The sequence below is a fragment of the Heteronotia binoei genome, chromosome 12 (assembly GCF_032191835.1).
Source record: "Heteronotia binoei isolate CCM8104 ecotype False Entrance Well chromosome 12, APGP_CSIRO_Hbin_v1, whole genome shotgun sequence".
Classification (NCBI taxonomy): domain Eukaryota; kingdom Metazoa; phylum Chordata; class Lepidosauria; order Squamata; family Gekkonidae; genus Heteronotia; species Heteronotia binoei.
Window position 1 is genome coordinate 9,775,368 of NC_083234.1, and position 23,319 is coordinate 9,798,686.

The following is a 23,319-nucleotide window of genomic DNA, read 5'->3' on the forward strand; positions in this document are numbered from 1 at the left end:
ACTTTGCTTTGAAAACCCCAAGGGGTCACCGTCAGTTGTGACTTGACAGGTGAAAAAAGCATTTGAAGCTCTGAAACACAGAACTTTGTGCTAAAATAAATTCTGTTAGCTTCTAAGGCATCACTGGACTTCTGTTTTATTATTACTCTTGGCCAAAATGGCCTAGTTTGCCCATCTCCCCCAGTCCCTCCCCCATCACCACTTATCCTTTGTGTGTGTGTGTGTCAATACTAGGGTTGCCAAATCCAATCCAAGAAATATCTGGGGACTTCGGGAATGGAGCCAGGAGCAAGGGAGTTCTGGCCATCACATGTAAAGGGATCGCACACCTTTTAAATGACTTTCCTCCACTGGAAATAATGAAGGACAGGGGCACCTGCTTTGAGAATTGGACCCCCTTGGTTTAGTCTTTTTGCAACTTGGGAGGGTGTTTTGAAGAGAGGCACCAGATGCTATACTGAAAATTTGGTGCCTCTACCTCAAAAAAACAGCCCCCAAATAAATTCACCATTATACCCTACAGGAATTTGTCTCCATAGGGAATAATGGAGTGCCCAGCACATTTCCCTCTCCCTCCCCCAATTTCCGATGACCCTAAAGTGGGGGGAAGGGCCTCCAAACTGGGGGATCCCCTGCTCCCACCTGGGGACTGGCAAACCGAATCTATACCTGTTTAGTGAGGATAACACTTCATGAATTTGCCAAAGCGGGTTTGGACTCACAAAAGTTTATACCACAGGAAACATAGGACGTTCTTGAGGTGCCGCAATTCTTGTTACTCACAGATCTCCTACGTGTGCGTGAGGCTTCCTGTCACTCAGCAGGCCACAACTGAGAAAATCCTAGAAACAAAACTAACGAGCAGTGCTTCAAAGGCGCAAGTGCATAACACAGGGATGCGTCTGGAACCCAGTCGAGTTTATCGAGCTATTTTATTTCTGTACAAGTCTCCCTTCTGAACGACAGGAATCTCTCCCCAATCCTTGCTTACACAGTAAACAAGCCATTCAAACCACACCGGAAAAGCCCACTGAGACGGGCCTCCTCGCCTCTCGCAAACCCTGGACATCTTGCATGACCTTCTCTATTCACCCTGAGGGGAGGTCTTCTCTAGCCCCCCCCACCCCAGCTACATTGAAAGTGGAGTGAAAACTGGGAAGAGAGGGGCCAAAAGAAGGCTTTCCCTTTGAAGCCACTGAAGTGACCGAGGGTGGGTATCATATGGAAAGAACGCAGGAAGGGATGGGGTCTTTAATTTACAGGGAAAATACTGGGGGGGGGGGGGGGGTTGGTACCCTAGAAGATGGCCAGGAACAAACGGGGTCAAGGCTGCCCCTCTGGGCAACCTGGGGTGGGGGGAGCAGGCAATGGCTCAGGTTCTTGTAGGGACGTTTTTTGCATCCCCGTCCACTCTGGAAAAGATAGGGAGGATTGTTGCGTTCACCTCAGGAAGCGGAAACAGTCGAATGGTATGCCCACTGAGGTGTCTGCCTTCTTTGAAACTGCCTCCTTCGTTTCCTGAGTGGAACTCTGTGTAGTCAGCAGCTTCATAACAGGCCGGGGGGGGGGGAATTATTCACCGTGGTGGATCATTCCCACCCCTGCCCCCCCGCTCCTGCTTAGAGAAATGCAGCAATGAGAAAAAGTGACCACACCTGTTGAACTATCACCTGTCACAAAAGGATTTGGGACCCTATGTGGGGTTTCGGCCTGCCGAGTAACAGCCGCTTGTGCATGAAGGGAATCGCCGAGACGAAAAGTTGAAATAAGGCAAGTGACGTTCATCAGCTGACTAGAAGCTGGCTCAGTTTTCTTCACCTCTGAGATGGCGGGAGAACTCTTTGCTTGCACACCCCCTACGCCCAGACTAGATGGGGGCCTTGTTACCTTAGAAAGCCAAGCACAAAACCAGTGCCAGGCAACCTGGCACTGGGAATGCGGTGACTTCTTTGGTTGGCACCAACTGCCGGGCACATTTCTGAACGGGACTGACCCTGTCCCATGAAAGCTGTGGGGGAATTCAGGAAGCGGGAAAAGCATTTGCCATGGTTGCCCTCAGCCTTCCTTCAAAGAGCATTTTTGTTCATTCGGAAAACACGTTCCTCAGAGGGTTTAAGGCACTGTTGTGAAAGCAGGCAGTTAAAAACATTCATCCAAACCCTCCCTCCCCTTTCAATGTTCACTTCATCAGCATCCCTCAATTCCAGTCAGAAGCTGTCCTTTTTTTAAGGACAAAGTTTGCTGAAAAACAAAAACAAAACCAGTCAGCGTCCCTTAAAACATTAAGGGGGTATATGAGAACGGTCGTTCCAGATCCTTGCCTCCGACCCGTCAGAAATCAAGCTTGTGCATTCTTGGCCGGGTTCATGACAGAGCGACGGAGCTGCCCTTCAAGCTTCTCCCTGGGAAACGCACGCCAGTCCGGCAGGGGAAGACAGCCAAAGCCGCAAACGTATCCTTTTGCTCCCCCGGTGTGCACGCAGCTGTCTGTGCAGAAACGCTGACCCAGAATCCATAGTGCAACTTTTAAAATCAGTTTCTAAACTGCAGAGCTTCGCGGCCCTCTCCAGGTGGCGCCGCTGGACGCAGAGAAGAAAATATGGCTGTCCGAAGTCAGTGACTCCCGTTTCCCCGGAAACGCCATTCCAGTTCCTTCTTGATAGGCCTGTGGCCAGGCAAGGGGACAGCAGTGTTTGGAAGAGAAAGGGGCGTGCAGATAAAATGGGACAGACAGGTTCCTGCCCCAGAAGAGCGGCTGTTCATGGTTTATTACACACTAAAAGAGAGAGGAGTTTAAAAAAAAAAAAAAAACACAGAGTGTGCGCCCAAGAGAAGAAAGCCACAGAGAATAAAAGAAAGAGAAAGAGAGGGAAACAATGCAAAGCCCCCTCCCCCACCCAATAGCCACAGGTGATTTTGGGAGCCGAGAGCGGCCCTGTCCGTGGTTCCGTCCGCGGAGTCTGCAAGGCCACAATGCTGGACGGAGCGACTCTTCGGCCTACGCCCCCTACGCAGGAGAAAGGTCTTCCCGTAAAAGTCGGCATCATAAGTCAACGCTTTATTAGGACTCTCTTTCTCCCTTTTTTTTTCGCGGTTTTTGTTTTTGTGGTTTTTTTAAGAAAAAAAAAAGACCAAAAAAAACCAGCTTAGAAAAAAAATCCCTCAAGAATCACCATTGTCCTGGGTGTTTCCTTCAAAGAGCTGGTGCCTGGCTCCCTTCCCTCTGCTGGGACAGGGTGGAGGGAGGCGTGCGGTGGCTACATTCGCGAAGATGGGCTGGCCAGCTCGTAGAAAAGCAAGTAGGCGTCGTTGCTCCGGACGTGGCTGGAAGACAGCGGCGTGACGCTGCCGGAAGAAGAAAAAGAAAGGCTGTTAGGGGTCCGCTCTGGCAGTGACGGCAGGGTTGCCAACTCCAGGTTGCAAAGGTCCTGGAGATTTGGGAGAAGAGCATGGGGAGGGCAAAGTTTGGGGAGAGAAGGGGCACAAAACATTTGGCCAGGGCCTCCCTGTTCCTTTCATAGACTCAGAATTGCAAGGGATTTCCAGGGTCATCTAGTCCAACCCCCTGCGCAATGCAGGAAACTCACAAACACCTCCCCCTAAACTCACAGGATCTTCATTGCTGTCAGATGGCCATCTAGCCTCTGTTTACAAACCTCCGAGGAAGGAGAGCCCACCACCTCCCGAGGAAGCCTGTTCCACTTTATTCCAGCCGTTTGTTTCAGCACTGTTTACTCTGTGTGCAGCGTAAGCCCGAGATGCCAGGGATGGAACCTGGGAACTTCTGCATACTAAGCAGGTGCTCTACCAATGTGCTATACCCTGTTGCATCAGCAAGCACCTGCTGCGTTTGTGTAAGAAACTGAGTGGACTTGCTGAATCAGATTAAATACTCATCTACATCCAACCATCCTTGTTTTTTTTTTCACAGTGGCTAACTAGATGTCCCCAAGATGGTCTAAACAGCAAGGCACAGAGGCAAAGGCCTTCTCTTCTTGTTGCCTCCCTCCCTCTGGCTGGAGGGGGGGTGTGGCTCAGTAGCAGCGCAAATGCAGAAGCTCCCAAATTTACTCTCCAGCATCTCCAGCTTGCAAGGACCAGACAACAGGTGATGTGAAAGGCCTTCAACTGCCCGAGAACCTGGAGAGCTGCTGTTAGTCCAAGCTGACAATAGTGACTTCGACAGACCAAAGGTCTGATTCAGTAAAAGGCAGCTTTATGCGTTCATGTGTTCAGGCTATTGCCTCTGAACATGGAGGTTCATACTGAGTTTGGCACACCTAACGGTCATTGGTGAATCTGTCTAGCCTCTTTTACAAAACGACCATGGCCACCCAGGGCTCTTTTTGTAGCAGGACCTCCTTTGCATATTAGGCCACACCTCCCTGATGTAGCCAATCCTCCTGGAGCTTACAGTAGGCCCTGTAAGAAGAGCCCTGTAAGGAATTCTAGCAGGACCTCCTTTGCATATTAGGCCACACCTCCCTGATGTAGCCAATCCTCCTGGAGCTTACAGTAGGCCCTGTAAGAAGAGCCTTGTAAGCTCTTGGAGGATTGGCTACATCAGGGAGGTGTGGGCCTAATACGCAAAGGAGCTCCTGCTACAAAAAGAGCCCTGTGCCCCCCCACCCCATCCTGTGGCAACGAACTGCACTAGTCAATTGCTCTTGGAGTGAAGAGGTCCTTCTTCCCAGGCCAGCCTTACCGGGAGTCGTTGAAAGCATGCCATTCGCCAGACACGGGGTTCTTGCAGTAGGCGGTGTAATGGCCCCCCATGGTGGTGCCGCTGTGGTTGGAGACGGCGTACAAGTTGTAAATCGCGTGGTCTACAAAGGAAAGGGGGCGAGAATAAAATTAGATACAATGTGGCCCTTTCTAAGGTTGAGATGTCGCTCGGTTTCTCATGTCACAAACGAAATATGAACAGATTGTCTCTCTCCTGCCACTTGCATCCAGCGTTCCCTCTAAGCTGAGTTAGTGTGAGCTAGCTCGCCGCTTTCTAGCCTTTGGCGCGCGCATTTTTGTCTTCGCTCAGGAAAAATGGCCCCAGAGCCAACTAATTAATGAAGCAGCCAAATCATGTGCTCACAACTTCAATGCTCACCAAGTAGAATTTTTGCTCACAAGACTCCAAAGCTTAGAGGGAGTATTGCTCCCAACCAATGTCCCCTCTAGGCTGCAGAGTCTTGTGAGCAAAACTGCTGCTTTGTGAGCTACCTGCATTAAAGTTGGGAGCTCCTGCATCAATTAGTCAATTAGTCCGGGGTCATCCTTCCTGAGCGAAGACAAAAATGTGTGAGCTGGAGGCTAAAAATCGGTAAGCTAGCTCACGCTAACTCAGCTTAGAGGGAACGATGCTCACCACTTCACCCAGTAAAATCCAGTTGCAAAGTGACTCAAAAGAGCATTATTTAGTGTAGGTGAAGTGACTGCTGTTGAAGACGCAGCTGCGCTGGGCAGGGCATATTTCTAGGATGGAAAACCACCGCCTTCCCAAGATTGCCCTGTATGGCGAACTCTCCACCGGCCATCGAAATAGAGGGGCACCAAAGAAGAGGTACAAGGACTCCTTGAAGAAATCCCTTAGCACCTGTCACATCAACCATCACCAGTGGTCTGACCTAGCCTCAGATCGCAAAGCATGGAGGCACACCATCCACCAGGCTGTCTCTTCCTTTGAGAACACACGCATAGCTGTTCTTGAGGACAAAAGGAGATTGAGGAAGAATCGCACTGCTACAGGACCAACCCTAAATCAGACTTTTCCCTGCAGCCGCTGTGGCCGGACCTGCCTGTCCCACATTGGTCTTGTCAGCCACCAGCGAGCCTGCAGCAAACGTGGACTACTGCACCCTTCTTAAATCTTCGTTCGCGAAGCCAAGCCGAGAGAGAGAGAGAGAGAGAAATGACCCGGATTCAGGTCCAGGGGCACCTTAGAGACAAACCAGATTTTCAGGGTGTGAGTTTTCGAGAGTCTTGACAAAAGCATGCTCTCTCTCATCAGACTCTCCAAAGCTCATATTCTGAAAATCTTGCTGGTTTCTAAGATGCCACTGGACTTGAATCTAGCTCTTTTCTTGCAGACCTACAAGGTTACCCTCCTGAAACTAGGACTTTTTTTGGTAGAAACAACCCAGCAGGAACTCATTTGTATATTAGGCCACACCCCTGACATCACCGTTGTTTCACGCAGGGCTTTTTTTGAAGAAAAACCCCCAGAAAGAACTCATTTGCACATTAGGCTTCACCCCGTGACACCAAGCCAGCCGGAGCTGTGCCGCTGCTCAAAAAAAGCCCAAAACTAACTTCAAGGAAATGACATGTTAGCCGTGCTGTGTCCCATCAGAGCCTATGGCAGCCACGCATCAGGTTATTCTCACAGTGCCCCTTCACCTGGGCTCCTCCCATTCATTCTGCCTGCGTTTTCCTACCCTTGACATTCCGTCAGAAACACTCACTGCAGCTCTGGGAAGCGAACTCCCTCAGGTCTAGATCCTTCAGCGGGAAGTTTACAAAAGTGGTGAGCTTGCTGGATCGCATCCTGGCTTCCGAGAAACGCTTCAGGTCTGAGACAGAAAGTTAAGGAAGAAGAGAAACTACAAGGGAGGTCTTACGGGATGGAGAGGAGGTATTTGGGTGCTCATCTGGCTTTCCCCCCCCCTCTCTGCAGAAGCAAATCGTTCATATTTTTGCTCTGGCAAAACTACTCTCATTGCTCTGTGGAAACGGGCTGATTTTCCAGCTCTGGACTGATGTACAGCTATGTCTTACATCAAAATGCTAAGAAAGAAAGAAAGACTGGACTGATACCCCGGCCTTCACTTGGGAGTCTGAGAGCAGCTTACAAATTCCTTTCCCTTCCTCTCCCCACAACAGACACCCTATGAGCTAGGTGGGGCTGAGAGAGCTCTGACAGAAACCGCTCTTGAGAGGAACAGCTCTGCGAGAGTTATGACTGACCCAAGGCAACTCCAGCAGCTGCATGTGGAGGAGCAGGGAATCAAACCTGGTTCTCCCAGATAAGAGTCCCTTAACCACTACACCAAACTGGCTCTCTGTCAGGGGAAAAGCTGACCTGCATAAACGTTTCATACCATGTCAATTTGCTGCTTTTGAATAACTTATCCTGTGAAAATATGGGCAAGAGCTTTCCCCCCGCCACCGCCACCCTATTCCCGGACCCTGGCTCTTGAGATTTCACTAGGCATTTTTCATATACTTGGAAGTCTCCTTGATTCATAAAAAGATAAGAGAAGCCATGCTGGATCAGGCCAATGGCCCATCCAGTCCAACACTCTGTGTCACATAAGAACATAAGAGAAGCCATGTTGGATCAGGCCAATGGCCCATCCAGTCCAACACTCTGTGTCACATAAGAACATAAGAGAAGCCATGTTGGATCAGGCCAATGGCCCATCCAGTCCAACACTCTGTGTCACACAGTGGCAAAAAAATTTATACATACACACACACTGTGGCTAATAGCCACTGATGGACCTCTGCTCCATATTTTTATCTAAACCCCGTCATGAAGGTGGCTATGCTTGTGGCCGCCACCACCTCCTGTGGCAGTGAATTCCACATGTTAATCACCCTTTGGGTGAAGAAGTACTTCCTTTTATCCATTTTAACCTGGCTGCTCAGCAATTTCATCGAATGCCCACGAGTTCTTGTATTGTGAGAAAGGGAGAAAAGTACTTCTTTCTCTACTTTCTCCATCCCATGCATTATCTTGTAAACCTCTATCATGTCACCCCGCAGTCGACGTTTTTCCAAGCTAAAGAGTCCCAAGCGTTTCAGTGAGGACTAGAAACTTGCTTATTAATGTAAAATAAGCCCATCCGAAATAAAAGGCAATTTGGCAAGATCCGTTTCTGTGCTTCAGTGGTGCTATGGTGGAACCCCAGAGCTCATTGCCCTGTCTGTTATTCTCTCATGGCCTTGAGAACGAGGCCAGGTGGGGTGAACAAAAGGATACGCAGCACCAGGATCTTGGGGAACCGCTGGATGCTGAACTTCTTTGTGCACTTCGTCCTGGTTTTGCAGCGGCAGCAGGTCTGGAGAGAGAAACAAGGTCACAATCATGGGAGAAGAGACCATATGAGTACTGGTGGGGTAAGCAGATGCTAGCTTTATGCCCTGACCTGGTCACACATATGCATGAAGCGGCCTTATACTGAATCAGGTCACTAGTCCATCAGAGTTTGGATTCAAATTGGCAGTTGCTCTCCAGAGTCTCAGGTGGATGGGCTGTGGCTCAGTGGAAGAGCCTCTGCTTGGCATGCAGAAAGTCCCAGGTTCGATCCCCGACATCTCCAAATAAAAGATCTGGCAGTAGGTGATGTGACAGACCTCTGAATGAAGTCCTGGAGAACCTGCTGCTAGTTTGAGTAGCCGATACTAGCTGGACCCAGAGACTGATTCAGTGTAAGGCAGCTTCATGCATTCGTGTCTTTTACATTACCTTCCGACTGATACTGTTAGTGGGGAACCTGGGACCTTCTGCATGCAAAGCAGAGGCTCTTTCGCTTGAGCCATGGCCCCTCCTCTTGCCGTTCCAAGGACCACTTACTGCCTTATGCTGCTGCCTGCAGGGGGCACTGTGTCCCCCCCACCTCCCAACTCCACTGCCCTGCCTTGCAAAATCACACCTGTTTATGAACGGATATGTAGCAGTGCCACAAGGACACATGTCCATCACGACAGGCGTTGAAAGAGGGGAGAGGGCCAGCTAGAGCCTGAAATAAGACATGAGCGTCTAGCTGAGGGACAAGGGGGCTGGAGCGGCAGGCCCAGCCAGGGTAAAGTAACCACATTCTTTCAGTGGAAGTGAGGCATGTGAGGCAGGCAGGGCAAGCCTCCACCTTAGTTCACAGGGTTATAGTGAGGATAAAACAGGGAAGGGAGAACCAGGCTCCTCCAAGAGGGGCTGTGGCTCAGCTGTAGAGCATCCGCTTTGTGTGCAGAAGGTCCCCGGTTCAATCCCTGGTATCTCACACACGAGGCTGCCTTACACGGTACGTTAGCAAACACTGGAAAACTGTGTGGCACAATAATAACATATCAGTAAAGAACAATTATGACAGCAATTTCTGTGCCCAATTTCTAGTATATTGTGGCTGACAATTAAGCTGTCCAGGTGATTAAACCAATAACGTCCATAAACAATATCAGTGCACAGTCCAAGTCCTATTCCAAAATTGTCCTGAAATGAATCATAAACCTGAGGAAATCACAAAAGGAAGGAAGCTGCAGCCAAATCAAGAAGCTCGGGACCGGTTTCGGTGAAGACCAGGGGTGGAATTCCAGCAGAAGCTCCTTTGCATATTAGACCACACCCCCATGATGTAGCCACTCCTCCAAGAACTTACAAAAAAGAGCTTTGTAAGCTCCTGGAGGATTGGCTATATGGGGGGCGGGGGGGGGTGGCCTAATATGCAAAGGAGCTTCTGCTGGAATTCCACCCCTGGTCTTCACCGAAACCAGTCCCGAGCTTCTTGATTTAGCTGCAGCTTCCTTCCTTTTGTGATTTCTTCAGGTTTATGATTCATTTCAGGACAATTTTGGAATAGGACTCGGACTGTGCACTGATATTGTTTATGGTCCTTTTTATCTGGAGGTGCCAGAGGCTGAACCTGGGACCTTCCACATGCCTTGGAGATGTTCCCCCACTGAGTCACAGGCCTCCCCACTTCCAGTTAAAAGGGTCAGGTGATGTGAAAGATCTCTACCTGGAAAACCACTGCGAGTCAGAATAGATGATACTGATCTTCAAAGATGGGAGGTCTGGCGCAGCATCAGGTACCTTTGTGCCTAAATCACTCTGACCTCCTTGGAAGGACAGGATAAAAAAGTACCAAGGGGACAGGCTGTACAAAACTCCTAAGTACCTTAGACTGTGGACCTCAGTACATGTTATGTTTCCTTGAGTCTTCTTCAGATCCTTGGAACGGGACATGCAGTAAACAATATTCCCTCTAAGCTGTGGAGTTTTGTGAGCAAAAATTTTACTTTATGAGCTACTGGCATTAGAGTTGTGAACTACTGCATCAACTGGAGGTTGGCAACCCTATGACCCAGACCTTTCCTTACCGGCTTTTCATCTCCATCCAGCACGTCTTCCTTGGTGAAGAGCCGCACGCAGTCAGTCAAGTTCACCTCCCCGTAGCTCTTCTGTGAAAGAAGAAAATTGGGTTTAGAGAGGTGCTGAGCGGGAGATCTGGGGGAGAGAAGTGCAGGACCTCAGAAGGCACAAAGACTAGTCCTAGAGTCAGAAGGGGCTTCCAAGACCACCTAGTCCAACCCCGTTCAGTGCAGGAAACCCATAACTCAAGCCTTTCTGAAAGACATCTGTGAAGGTTCAACTGAAACATCTCCAGACAGGGAGACAGCTTAGCCACCCCTAGGGATTCTGGTTCCCACAATAAACCACTCCTACCATTAGAAAGCTCCTCCTGCTAGTCAACTGGAAACAACCCTCCCGTAACTTAAGCCCAAACGATCTTGCAACGGAGAACTAGTTGCTGCCCTCTTCCACCTGACAGCGCTTCAAGTAGTCGAAGGATATGGCCACGTGCCTTCCTTCCTCTTCTCCCGGCTAGAAATAACCTGTTCCTTCAAACTTACCTTATAGGACTTATTTTTCAGCAGCCCTTTCACCCATTCGATGCGGTTTTTATCTGCTGTTAGTCGCCCTGAGCCCGTTAGGGAAGGGCGGGGTATAAATTTGATAAAATAAATTAAGGCTGCGGTCACACCTGCTAAATAATGCATTTTCAATCCAATTTCAGTGCACTTTCCAACTGGATTTCACTGTGTGAACTTGCAAAATCCAGTTGGAAAGTGCATGGAAAGTGCATTGTTTAGTGTGTGTGAGCACAGCCAAGATCTAGAATTGCTCTCCTCTGACTCTCTTCCAACCTGTCTACATCTTTTTTTTTTAAAGATGGGCACCCAGAACTGGACACAGGATTCCAGGTGAGGCCTACCTAGACAGAAAGTCATTTCTTCTCGTGTTCCTGGATATGACACTTCTATTAACCGTGCAACCTAAAACTGCACTGGCCGAGGGGCTCCTTACCTTGGCGATGGGCAGCGAGAGGTCCCAGAAGGGATCAAAGGCCGTAGAGCAGTACCCACAGGCACAACAAGTCAGAGAGCTCTTCAGCTGCCCCACAAAGAGATCTGGGGAGGAAAGGAGAGTGTGAGGAGGGAGCCGGGCACAGGAAGGGCTGCTGCTGACCCCCAGCAATGCTCCCTCCAAGCTGTGGAGTCTTGCGAGCAAAAATTCTATTTCGTGAGCTGCTGGCATTCAAGTTGTGAGCGAGTTATTTTTCTGAGGAAGACCATAGCTGCTAGATAAACACATAGCCCTCAGTCTGCGTTGCGGTGCCTTCCCATGTTCTCGATCAGCACACTAAGCAATTTATGTACAAAAGCTTACAATGCCCAGCCATTTCATGTTTTCCCCTGGGCCCTAGGCACAGAGCATTGACCTTGAGATTTCTGTAATGAATGGCAATGAATCAGAAGTAGGTTTGCAACTTATAGATACAAGTTGCAAACCTACTTCTGAGTAGCATATTCAGTGTGTGTGTGCGATTTAGCAGGAATTCCTTTGCATATTAGGCCACACACCCCTGATGTAGCCAATCCTCCAAGAGCTTATAGGGCTCTCAGTACCGGGCCTACTGTAAGCTCCAGAAGGATTGGCTACATCAGGGGTGTGTGGCCTAATATGCAAAGGAGTTCCTGCTACAAAAAAAATCCCTGAACATACTCATACAGAGCATACAGCACCAACATTTTCTCCAGATTCTGATGCAATAATTCAGAGCAAGTGGTGTCAAGTTATCAGAGTCTGTTACATAAACAAAATATTGCAAGAGTCCTAATGTTTGAAGCATGTTTTCTTTTCAGCTTTTTTGAAAAAAAATATGTGTGCTTGCGTTCTTTATAAAGTTTACGTCTCTGCTATCTGACGTTACATTTTATGACACACATGGCCTGGCCCAACAAGGTCATTTATGTCAGATCCGAGAGCCAGTTAAGTGTAGTGGTTAAGTGTGCAGACTCTTATCTGGGAGAACCGGGTTTCATTCCCCACTCCTCCACTTGCAGCTGCTGGAATGGCCTTGGGTCAGCCATAACTCTGGCAGAGCTGTCCTTGTGAGAGCCAGTTTGGTGTCGTGGTTAAGTGTGCGGACTCTTATCTGGGAGAACCGGGTTTGATTCCCCACTCCTCCACTTGCAGCTGCTGGAACGGCCTTGGGTCAGCCATAGCTCTGGCAGAGGTTGTCCTTGAAAGGGCAGCTGCTGTGAGAGTCCTCTCAGCCCCACCCACCTCACAGGGTGTCTGTTGTGGGGGAGGAAGGGAAAGGAGATTGTGAGCTGCTCTGAGACTCTTCGGAGTGGAGGGCGGGATATAAATCCAATATCATCATCTTCTTCTTCATAACAAATGAGTTTGATCTAGCTGATCAGGACCAACACAGCTGCCCTCTGAAACATTGGTCCAAGTGTCTCAAGTTCCATTTTGAACCTGAGACTCATCTCTCAACTTTTAAAGGCTCTCTTCTGCACCTGCTCGATTTTGTTGCTCTCTTCTGCACCCGCTGTCTCGTTTGGAACACCAACAATACACGGACGCAGAGCTTAAATTACTGCATGGTTCCTGATCTCCGTTGCTTAAGATCAGGGGTGGAATTCTAGCAGAAGCTCCTTTGCATATTAGGCCACACACCCCTGATGTAGCCAATCCTCCAAGAGCTTACAAAAAAAGAGCCTTGTAAGCTCTTGGAGGATTGGCTACCTCAGGGGGCGTGGCCTAATATGCAAAGGAGCTCCTGCTAGAATTCCACCCCGACTTAAGATCCTCCTGATGCTGATAACCTCTCCTCTCTCTATACTTGTGGGGTGATTTCTGACCTCAAGCATGTGGTGGGTCTCCATAGCCATACTCCATGTCCTCCTGCCACCAACCCTGCAAAACCTCCTTCCTATTGTTGCTGGGCCTTCCTGACGGACACTCACCCCCAATCCGGCTGTCTTCCCTGTCCAAGTATTTCATCCACATCTGCCTCCCTTTTTCATCATCCCTGCAAGAAAGAGAAAAGTTGGAAGAAGATCAGCAACTAACTCACCTGATCTTTATTTCTCAGCCTAACAGATTTCTGTCTCCCTTCCCTCACGGAGGGCTGCTGAAGATGCTAACAAAATTAATGTGCCATTCAACAATAAAACTTAGCCGAGAACAAAAGCACTTTAAGAACATAAGATATTATCCAGCCTGGATGTGGTTTGTTTAATGTTTCTGTAATGTTTTTAATGTTGTAAGCTGCCTGGAACCCTCTTGTGGGATAGGGCAGGGTATAAATCGAAAAATTAAATTAAATTAAGAGAAGCCATGTTGGATCAGGCCAATGGCCCATCCAGTCCAACACTCTGTTTCACACAGTGGCCAAAAAACCCAGGTGCCATCAGGAGGCCCATCACTGTGGCCAGGACACTAGAAGCCCTCCCACTGTGCCCTCCCCAAGCACGAAGAATACAGAGCATCAGTACCCCAGACATAAGAACATAAGAGAAGCCATGTTGGATCAGGCCAATGGCCCATCCAGTCCAACACTCTGTGTCACACAGTGACCAATTAAACCAGGTGCCATCAGGAGGTCCATCAGTGGGGCCAGGACACTAGAAGCCCTCCCACTGTGCCCCCCTCCCAACACCAAGAAGACAGAGCATCATTGCCCCAGAAAAAAGAACATAAGAGAAGCCCTGTTGGATCAGGCCAATGGCCCATCCAGACCCACACTCTGTTTCACACAGTGACCAATTAAACCAGGTGCCATCAGGAGGTCCATCAGTGGGGCCAGGACACTAGAAGCCCTCCCACTCTGCCCCCCTCCACAAGGACCAAGAATACAGAGCATCACATGGCCCAGGTAGAAGAACATAAGAGAAGCCCTGTTGGATCAGGCCAATGGCCCATCCAGTCCAACACTGTGTCACACAGTCACCAAAAAACCCAGGTGCCATCAGGAGGTCCATCAGTGGGGCCAGGGCACTAGAAGCCCTCCCAGTGTTGCCCCTCTCGAGCACCAAGAATACAGAGCATCACTGCCCCAGGAAATAAAAGGTCCCCTGTGCAAGCACCAGTCATTTCCGACTCTGGTGTGACGTTGCTTTCACAACGTTTTCACGGCAGACTTTTTACGCAGTGGTTTGCCTTGCCTTCCCCAGTCATCTACACTTTCCCCACAGCAAGCTGGGAACTCATTTGACCGACCTCAGAAGGATGGAAGGCTGAGTCAACCTTAGGCTGGCTACCTGAAACCAGCTTCCGCCGGAATCGAACTCAGGTTGTGAGCAGAGAGTTCAGATCACAGTACTGCTTTAAATTCTAATACTCACTGTTTACTTGAAAGGAAGACCAATCCCCCACCCAGAAGTGACATAAAAAAGAGAGGATTGTTTTAAATTTATGTACAAGTTACATGTACGTATGGACAAAAAAGCCTTTAGGTATAACTGTTTCTTGCTACTTGTGCAATGGTACACACGTAGATACTCTTGTAGCATGGCTAAACCATTGATTTATATTGTTTTTTATGACTCTGTCATGGTTCCTTCCTCTCCCCCCCCCAAAAAAAGAGAAATAAATAACCAAACAAACCAACCCTGGGAACTGGAATTTGGCACAGTCCTAAAAATTCTTGGCTGGAGGGCCTTCTTTTTATCACCCACAGAACTACAAATCCCAAGATTCCTTGGGAAGATAATGCCAAACAAACATAGGTCTGTGGTGAGGCTCTCCTTGAACCTGTCTCCTTGCGAGAAAGATGAGCATCTTGTCCAACATGAGAACTGCTCTCCCAGACACAATGGCCATGAGGACACACGATGGCCATTAGGTTACAAATACAAACATTCTCAGAAAAGAGTGCAAAGGAGCACAATTATATGATTCCAAACTGTAACACAGAGAATGGATGAGTAAATCCACAAAACAAATGTTGGGACAGATAGGGGTGATTTCTCTAGACACCTGAAGGAAATCCCAGGTTTGCAGGAAAATGTGAAATCTTAAAACACACACACACAACCCAGGCACACCTGGGCCTGATAAAGCCAGCAGATTACAAGTACCTCATAACCCAGCCACAGAGAGGTTGCAAGGGAGAGGGAAGGAGGGAAAACTAAAGATGGGGGGGGAGCAGATAAAGGTAGGTTGGCTGGGAAGCAGGACAAGGGGACTGACTATGGGGGCTGCCAGGAAGGGAAACAGGAAATAGTGGGGGGGAGGATGCAGCGGGAAATGAGATGCACCCCCCGCAACTCCTTACGGGTGCCCTGCTTGCCAGGATCTAATCCCACACCTTCCCCTTTGCCTACTCCTCCCTGGTTTGCCACATTGCACCCCAACTCACGGGAGATGGTCCAGATTGTCACTGTTGGCCTTGGGGCGCACCAAGACCCGGTTCACTTCGCTGTGGAGCCCGTCGAGGAGGAACCGCAAGAACTCCTGAGCGTCCTGCTGGCTGCAAAGAAGAAGAAGAATTGCAGATTTATATCCCGCCCTTCTCCCTGAATCAGAGACTCTGAGCGGCTTACAATCTCCTATGTCTTCTCCCCTCACAACAGACGCCCTGTGAGGTGGGTGGGGCTGGAGAGGGCTCTCACAGCAGCTGCCCTTTCAAGGACAACCTCTGCCAGAGCTATGGCTGACCCAAGGCCATTCCAGCAGGTGCAAGTGGAGGAGTGGGGAATCAAACCCGGTTCTCCCAGATAAGAGTCTGCACACTTAACAACTACACCAAACTGGCTCTCACAAGGACAGCTCTGCCAGAGCTGTGGCTGACCCAAGGCCATTCCAGCAGCTGCAAGTGGAGGAGTGGGGAATCAAACCCGGTTCTCCCAGATAAGAGTCTGCACACTTAACCACTTCACCAAACTGGCTCTCACAAGGACAGCTCTGCCAGAGCTGTGGCTGACCCAAGGCCATTCCAGCAGGTGCAAGTAGAGGAGTGGGGAATCAAACCCGGTTCTCCCAGATAAGAGTCTGCACACTTAACCATTACACCAAACTGGGTCTCACAAGGACAGCTCTGCCAGAGCTATGGCTGACCCAAGGCCATTCCAGCAGGTGCAAGTGGAGGAGTGGGGAATCAAACCTGGTTCTCCCAGATAAGAGTCCGCGCACTTAACCACTACACCAAACTGGCAGAAAGGCGGGTGTTGTTATGATCCACGTGCCTCTTGAGACCCAATCAGGTTCCACCCGTGGGTCTGTGGGGGGGGGGGGGAATCAATACAGGAAGGCAGCTAATAACGCCCGGGAGGATCTCTCCAACTCTTACGTTAGCCACCCATTCGCCACCACTCCGAGACCAAACTCTATGGCTATATTCTTCTAGCATCTTCACTGCATCCATGACGAGGACTTCCAATCAAACACACGCTGCAAGTTCCATGCTCAGAACTCAGTTTCCAGATGCACGGCAGCCTGATTTTGCACAAGGGGGATTTAAGCCTCCCCCGCCCCTTTACATCACGTTGCATGGAGCAATCTACTGAGCTTCTTTCCCCACATGTTTAGCAGCACACGGCAGTAGTCTGGATTCTCTAGTTAGGCGTAGGCTCCCTTGGTAGCCAAACCCATAAAATGAACATTGAGATGGGGGATGACCATGTTTCCAGCCCCAGTTTCACTTACGATCAGGGCTTTTTTCTTGAAGCAAGAACTCCTTTGCATACTAGGCTACACTCCCGTGATGTAGCCAATCCTCTAAGAGCTTACAGTAGGCCCTGTAAGAAGAGCCCTTTAAGCTCTTGGAGGACTGGCTACAATGGAGGGGTGGGATAGACTAATATGCAAAGGAGTTCCTGCTACAAAAAAGGCTCTGCTTATGACTCTTATCATATGAGTGGGATTTACCAGGAGGACTCAGTACCTTCTAGGCATTCCCCCCCCCCTTTTGACTGTTTTTCTACCATCCAAGCTGTAAGACTGAAAAAACCAGTGTGCACCAACCAACGACTGGGTTGGGTTAGAAGATGAATATGATGAGAACTGGTGGGGAAAAGATAAGCAATGCCAGATTTGACGGTTGCCACACTGGAGGGAAACTGCACCAACATGCAAGCCGTTTGTATATTTCCCCCAATGGGGCATATTTTGAACACCCACAAAACTTGCTTTATACTGAATCAGACCACTGGTCTAGCAGAGTGAGTATTATTTGCTCAGACTGGCAGCAGCTCTCCAGGGTCTTTGCCTGATCCTTTCAACTGGAGATGCCAGGGATTGAACCTGAAATTCTGCATAGGCTAGGTGAGACTGGGAAAACAGCATGGTGGGGAAAGTTAACCCCTCCCTCCAACCTACGAGGAAAGCAAAGGCCCCCTTCCCCAGTCTTTTACACTCCGCCCCCCGCAAGCTGGGGACTCATTTGACCGACCTCGTAAGGATCATCATCATCATCATTATCATCATCACCATCATCATCAGTTATATTTATATCCCGCCCTCCCCGCCGAAGCAGGCTCAGGGCGGCTAACAACACAAATCGATACATACATTGTACAGTATTTAACAGTGCTAATTTAAAAGTTTAATTAAAAATCTATTAAAATTCTAAAGTAATAAAAATTAATTGATATATTGGTGCTATGATACAGATGGTAATCTTACTTAGCAGTCTCTTTCTTAGTCGGTGAAGGCCATTCGGAAGAGAACGGTCTTGCAGGCCCTGCGGAACTGTTCAAAGTCCCGCAGGGCCCGCATTTCTTCCGGAAGCTGGTTCCACAGCTGTGGAGCCATAACAGAGAAATCCCGAGTGCGGGTGCTCTGGAGTCTTACCTCTTTTGGCCTGGGAATAGTCAGCAGGAATAGTCAGATGGAAGGCTGAGTCAACCTCGGGCTGGCTACCTGAATCCAGCTTCCGCTGGAATCGAACTCAGGTCATGAGCAGAGAGTTCAGACCACAGTGCTGCTGCTTTACCACTCTGCGCCACGGGGCCAACCTACAAGTGGCCCTCCTAATGCAAATTAGGGTCTCCCATAAGTGATACATACAAAGGGGAAACAAGCCAGAGATCTGATTGGGGATCTTCTAAGCATCTGATCTTGTTAGATTATCTATAGCAGGAGTTCCCAACCCCAGGGCTGTGGACCAGTACTGGTCCAGGGCCTGTTGGCGGCTGGGCCGCAGAGCAAGGCAGAGCAACCCTGCTACCCCTTCTGCCTGCTTGGAATCTGGTACGCAAAGATCGTGGCCTCACTCCGAAGCACCGCCTCTTTCATGTGCCTGGGTCCCCGAGGGGCTGAAGGGGCAGCGTGGCTGCAACCTTCACCTACCCCTCTTTTAAAGACCCCCAAGGGGGGCCGCCTGAGGTGGTAAAACCCCCGGCATCGCCAGCCCCCACCGGTCTGTGGAAAAATCGTCTTCCATGAAACCAGTCCCTGGTGCCAAAAAGGTTGGGAGCCACTGATCTACGGTGCAATCCGAAGAAGACTTTTCTGACGGTAAACTCCACTGAACAGACCTGAGAAGCATACTGAATAGACCTGCTTAGAAGAAGAAGAAGATATTGGATTTATATCCCGCCCTCCACTCCGAAGAGTCTCAGAGCGGCTCACAATCTCCTTTCCCTTCCTCCCCAACAACAGACACCCTGTGAGGTGGGTGGGGCTGGAGAGGGCTCTCACAGCAGCTGCCCTTTCAAGGACAACCTCTGCCAGAGCTATGGCTGACCCAAGGCCATGCCAGCAGGTGCAAGTGGAGGAGTGGGGAATCAAACCCGGTTCTCCCAGATAAGAGAGCTATGGCTGACCCAAGGCCGTTCCAGCAGGTGCAAGTGGAGGAGTGGGGAATCAAACCCGGTTCTCCCAGATAAGAGAGCTATGGCTGACCCAAGGCCATGCCAGCAGCTGCAAGTGGAGGAGTGGGGAATCCAACCCGGTTTTCCCAGATAAGAGAGCTATCGCTGACCCAAGGCCATGCCAGCAGCTGCAAGTGGAGGAGTGGGGAATCAAACCCGGTTTTCCCAGATAAGAGAGCTATGGCTGACCCAAGGCCGTTCCAGCAGGTGCAAGTGGAGGAGTGGGGAATCAAACCCGGTTCTCCCAGATAAGAGTCCTCACACTTAACCACTACACCAAACTGGCTCTCCGCAGTCTTCCCTCTAAGCTGATTTAGCATGAGCTAGCTCGCAGATTTTCAGCCTCCAGCTCACACATTTTGGTCTTAGCTCAGGAAGGGTGGCCCCAGAGCGCACTTATTGATGCATTCGCTCACCACTTTCATGCCAGTAGCTCACAAAGTAGAATTTTTGCTCCAAGGACTCTGCAGCTTAGAGGGGACATTGAACTGCATTGTGGAGGAAGAAGGAATCCAAAGCACAACACTGTTTCCTACAGCCACGTAGGAAGGGGGAAATGGACAGACGAGAAGATCGCTTACTTGTAGCCAACAAAGCGAGGGGCGTATCTCTGGATCTGGGTCTTGAACTCCGAAGGGCTCACGGATTCGTTAGGAGACGACGTCCACAACAGCTGGATGAGCTTGGCAAATTCTGCAGTGCAACAGGGAAGAAGGAAAGAATGAATGCAGGTAGGGTAGCTTTGGTAAAAAGGCAAAGGTAGTCCCCTGTGCAAGCACTGAGTCGTTACCGACCCATGGGTGATGTCCAGGGGTCACCTTGCAGAAAAATAGGTGGTGGAGCTCATCCAGGGATTGTTATGCAGCTGCACCTACTATTCAATGGACAAGGTGGGAAGGAGGAGGGGGAGCCCTCAGAAAGGTTCAGGAGCTGACATTTTCTTGGCAGATTTTTAATGGAGTGGTTTGTCATTGCCTTGCCCAGTCATCTACACTTTACCCCCAGCAAGCTGGGGACTCATTTTACTGACCTCGGAAGGATGGATGGCTGAGTCAACCTTCCATCCTTGTAGCTTTGTTAGGAGAAGCCAATTATATTTCCTGGGATTTTTTTTTTTAAAAATAATTACGTTATTTATAGTCTGCGTCTCTCACTGGGACTCGAGGCAGATCACCCAGTGAGTTCCTATAATCAACAGGTCGGGACATTCAATAAACGTTGCAACAGGATTAGGGTTGTGGAGCCAATCAGAAATCTAAAAACAGAACCGAAGAGAAGTCTAAAAACAGAACATGACACATTAAATGATGCATAAATTACATAGGAGGAATAGAACAAACTCTGAGGCCAGGGGCACCTTTAAGACCAACAAAGTTTAATTCTGGATATAAGCCCTCCACAGTGACTAAGTATATTATACTCAGAATTAAACTTTGTTAATCTTAAAGGGGCCGCTGGACTCCTACTTTGTTCTGTTGCTTTGGACCATCATGGCGATCTCACCTGAATCTACAGTAGGAATGTATTTGACAAAAATGTGCATAGCGAGTTCATCTCTATGGTGACTAGATATCCTTTTTTGGGGGTGGGGGGGTGGGTTGGAAGGTTAGGAATATTCTTCATTAGTAGCAATTATCCCAGCTTCAATAGTATGGGTATTTAAAACGAGATTTGTCACCGTGATCCCTTGTTTCAAGTAGTCATTCGGGAAATATGTCCTCTTTTTTTGCTTTTCAAAATACAGTAACCCTAACAGGTCTCTTTAGAAAAACCACACAAACCACCTATATTTTCCATTCATTGCACACTGAGAGACTTGTAACCATCTTTTTCTAAAGAGATGTAGCAGCTGCCCAAGGCACTGGTTTAGAGGGGGGTGATATAATGGGAGAGGGAACCATTTAATCCTTCCTTCTCCCATGTTTTTTCAACTGAAACTGACACTTCCTGCTATTATGGAAGATAGATAGAGAGACAGATAGAGAGATAGATAGATAGAGATAGAGAGAGATGAGAGATGAGAGATCAGGGGCGGCCAACGGTAGCTCTCCAGATGTTTTTTGCCTATAACTCCCATCAGCCCCAGCCATTGGCCATGCTGGCTGGGGCTGATGGGAGTTGTAGTAAAAAAAAAAAATCTGGAGAGCTACCGTTGGCCACCCCTGTGATAGATGATAGATAGATGGATGGATAGATGGATGGATGGATAGATGATAGATGGATAGATGACAGATAGGCGCAGTAGATGGAGGGAGGGAGGGATAGAGGGAGGGATGGATGATGGATGGATGATAGATGGATGGATGGATGGATGATAGATGGATGGAGGATGGATAGATAGATAGATAGATAGATAGATAGATAGATAGATAGATAGATAGATAGATAGATAGATAGATATGGGGAGGGATGGTGGCTCCGTGGCAGAGCATCTGCTTAGCAAGCAGAAGGTCCCAGGTTCAATCCCCGGCATCTCCAGCAAAAAAGGGTCCAGACAATTAGGCATGACAGAGACCCTGGAGAGCTGCTGCCAGTCTGAGTAGACAATACTGACTTTAATGGACTGAGGGTCTGATTCAGTATAAGGCAGCTTCATATGCTCATATGATAGACAGATGACAGACAGATAGATCTCCTTTTCCTTAGCAGGGCTAACAACAACATGAAGCTATTAGTTGCAAGTAACAAAATCGCATGGGGGTAGAACCAGTGTTTCCAACCTCTAGGTGGCACCTGGAGATCCCCTGCTATTCCAGTTGATCTCTAGATGAGAAATATCTGTTCTCCTGGGGGGGGGGGGGAAGCTGCTTTGGAGGGTGGATTTTCTGGCATTACCTCCAAGGTCCCTCCCTCCCTCAAACCCCACCTCCCCAGGCTCCATCCCCCAAGTCTCCATGTATTTTCCCCCAACCCAGAGCTGGTCACCCTAGGCAGAACATCCATCTCCCCATCTGTGTCTACAGCACAGTCCACACTGGCCACAGTGTCTCTTTAAAGTACTGCTGGGAAGATACATCTTCAGACCTCATCATGTCTCTGTTTAGGAAGAGGGGGGCTCCAAGGAATCCCAGCCCACTAAGGGGAGAAAGCTGGTTTTTCTCCTTGCCGCAGTGGACAAAAACCCCTTCCAGTATGACTCTTGTGTGCAGAGAGACCTGGCCCAGCCGTGTACAGAAGAGCTCCCTCATTTAGAGTCCTAAACAAGCCGCAAACAGCAGCGGTTTAGGAAGAAGAAGATGACTGCAGGTTTATACCCCACCCTTCTCTCTGAAGAGCCCCGTGGTGCAGAGTGTTAAAGCTGCAATACTGCAGTCCTAAGCTCTGCTCACGACTTGAGTTCAATCCCCGGCAGAAGCTGGGTTTTCAGGTAGCCAGCTTGAGGTTGACTCAGCCTTCCATCCTTCTGAGGTTGGTAAAAGGAGTCCCCAGCTTGCTGGGGGGGAAGCTTAGATGACTGGGGAAGGCAAGGGCAAACCATCCCGTAAAAAAGTCTGCCGTGAAAAACGTTGTGACAGCAATGTCTCCCCAGAGTGGGAAACGACTGGTGCTTGCACAGGAGACCTTTCCTTTCCTTTTTTTCTTCTCTCTGAATCAGAGACTCAGAGCGGCTTACAATCTCCTTTATCTTCTCCCCCCCCCACCCCACAACAGACGCTCTGGGAGGTTGGAGGTGCTAAGAGAGCTCTCCCAGAAGCTGCCCTTTCAAGGACCACCTACGAGAGCTATGGCTGACCCAAGGCCATTCCAGCAGGTGCAAGTGGAGGAGTGGGGAATCAAACCCGGTTCTCCCAGATAAGAGTCCGCACACTTCACCACTACACCAAACTGGCTCTCACAAGGACAACTCCTGCCAGAGCTATGGCTGACCCAAGGCCATTCCAGCAGGTGCAAGTGGAGGAGTGGGGAATCAAACCCGGTTCTCCCAGATAAGAGTCCGCAGACTTCACCACTACACCAAACTGGCTCTCACAAGGACAACTCCTGCCAGAGCTATGGCTGACCCAAGGCCATTCCAGCAGGTGCAAGTGGAGGAGTGGGGAATCAAACCCGGTTCTCCCAGATAAGAGTCCGCACACTTCACCACTACACCAAACTGGCTCTCACAAGGACAACTCCTGCCAGAGCTATGGCTGACCCAAGGCCATTCCAGCAGGTGCAAGTGGAGGAGTGGGGAATCAAACCCGGTTCTCCCAGATAAGAGTCCGCACACTTCACCACTACACCAAACTGGCTCTCACAAGGACAACTCCTGCCAGAGCTATGGCTGACCCAAGGCCATTCCAGCAACTGCAAGTGGAGGAGTGGGGAACCAAACCCGGTTCTCCCAGGTAAGAGTCCGCACACTTCACCACTACACCAAACTGGCTCTCACAAGGACAACTCCTGCCAGAGCTATGGCTGACCCAAGGCCATTCCAGCAGGTGCAAGTGGAGGAGT

General features: G+C 49.4%; 1 protein-coding gene across 3 annotated transcripts in view; it reads right to left on the reverse strand.

Annotated features, from left to right (window-relative positions):
* Positions 1-915: 915 nt before the first annotated feature.
* Positions 916-23,319, reverse strand: part of USP2 (ubiquitin specific peptidase 2) — a 147,701-nt gene continuing 125,297 nt past the window's right edge. For 2 of the 3 annotated variants that reach the window (XM_060251272.1, XM_060251273.1), the window contains 9 exons: positions 19,464-19,575; positions 15,429-15,539; positions 13,033-13,097; positions 11,081-11,184; positions 10,093-10,173; positions 7,979-8,057; positions 6,459-6,566; positions 4,706-4,826; positions 916-3,345 (listed from right to left, as the gene is read on the reverse strand). In XM_060251272.1, the coding sequence (XP_060107255.1) occupies positions 3,258-3,345; positions 4,706-4,826; positions 6,459-6,566; positions 7,979-8,057; positions 10,093-10,173; positions 11,081-11,184; positions 13,033-13,097; positions 15,429-15,539; positions 19,464-19,575 (869 nt within the window). In that variant the 3' untranslated portion in view covers positions 916-3,257. The remainder of the gene's footprint in view (positions 3,346-4,705; positions 4,827-6,458; positions 6,567-7,978; positions 8,058-10,092; positions 10,174-11,080; positions 11,185-13,032; positions 13,098-15,428; positions 15,540-19,463; positions 19,576-23,319) is intronic. The other variant, XM_060251274.1, reaches the window with a different exon arrangement.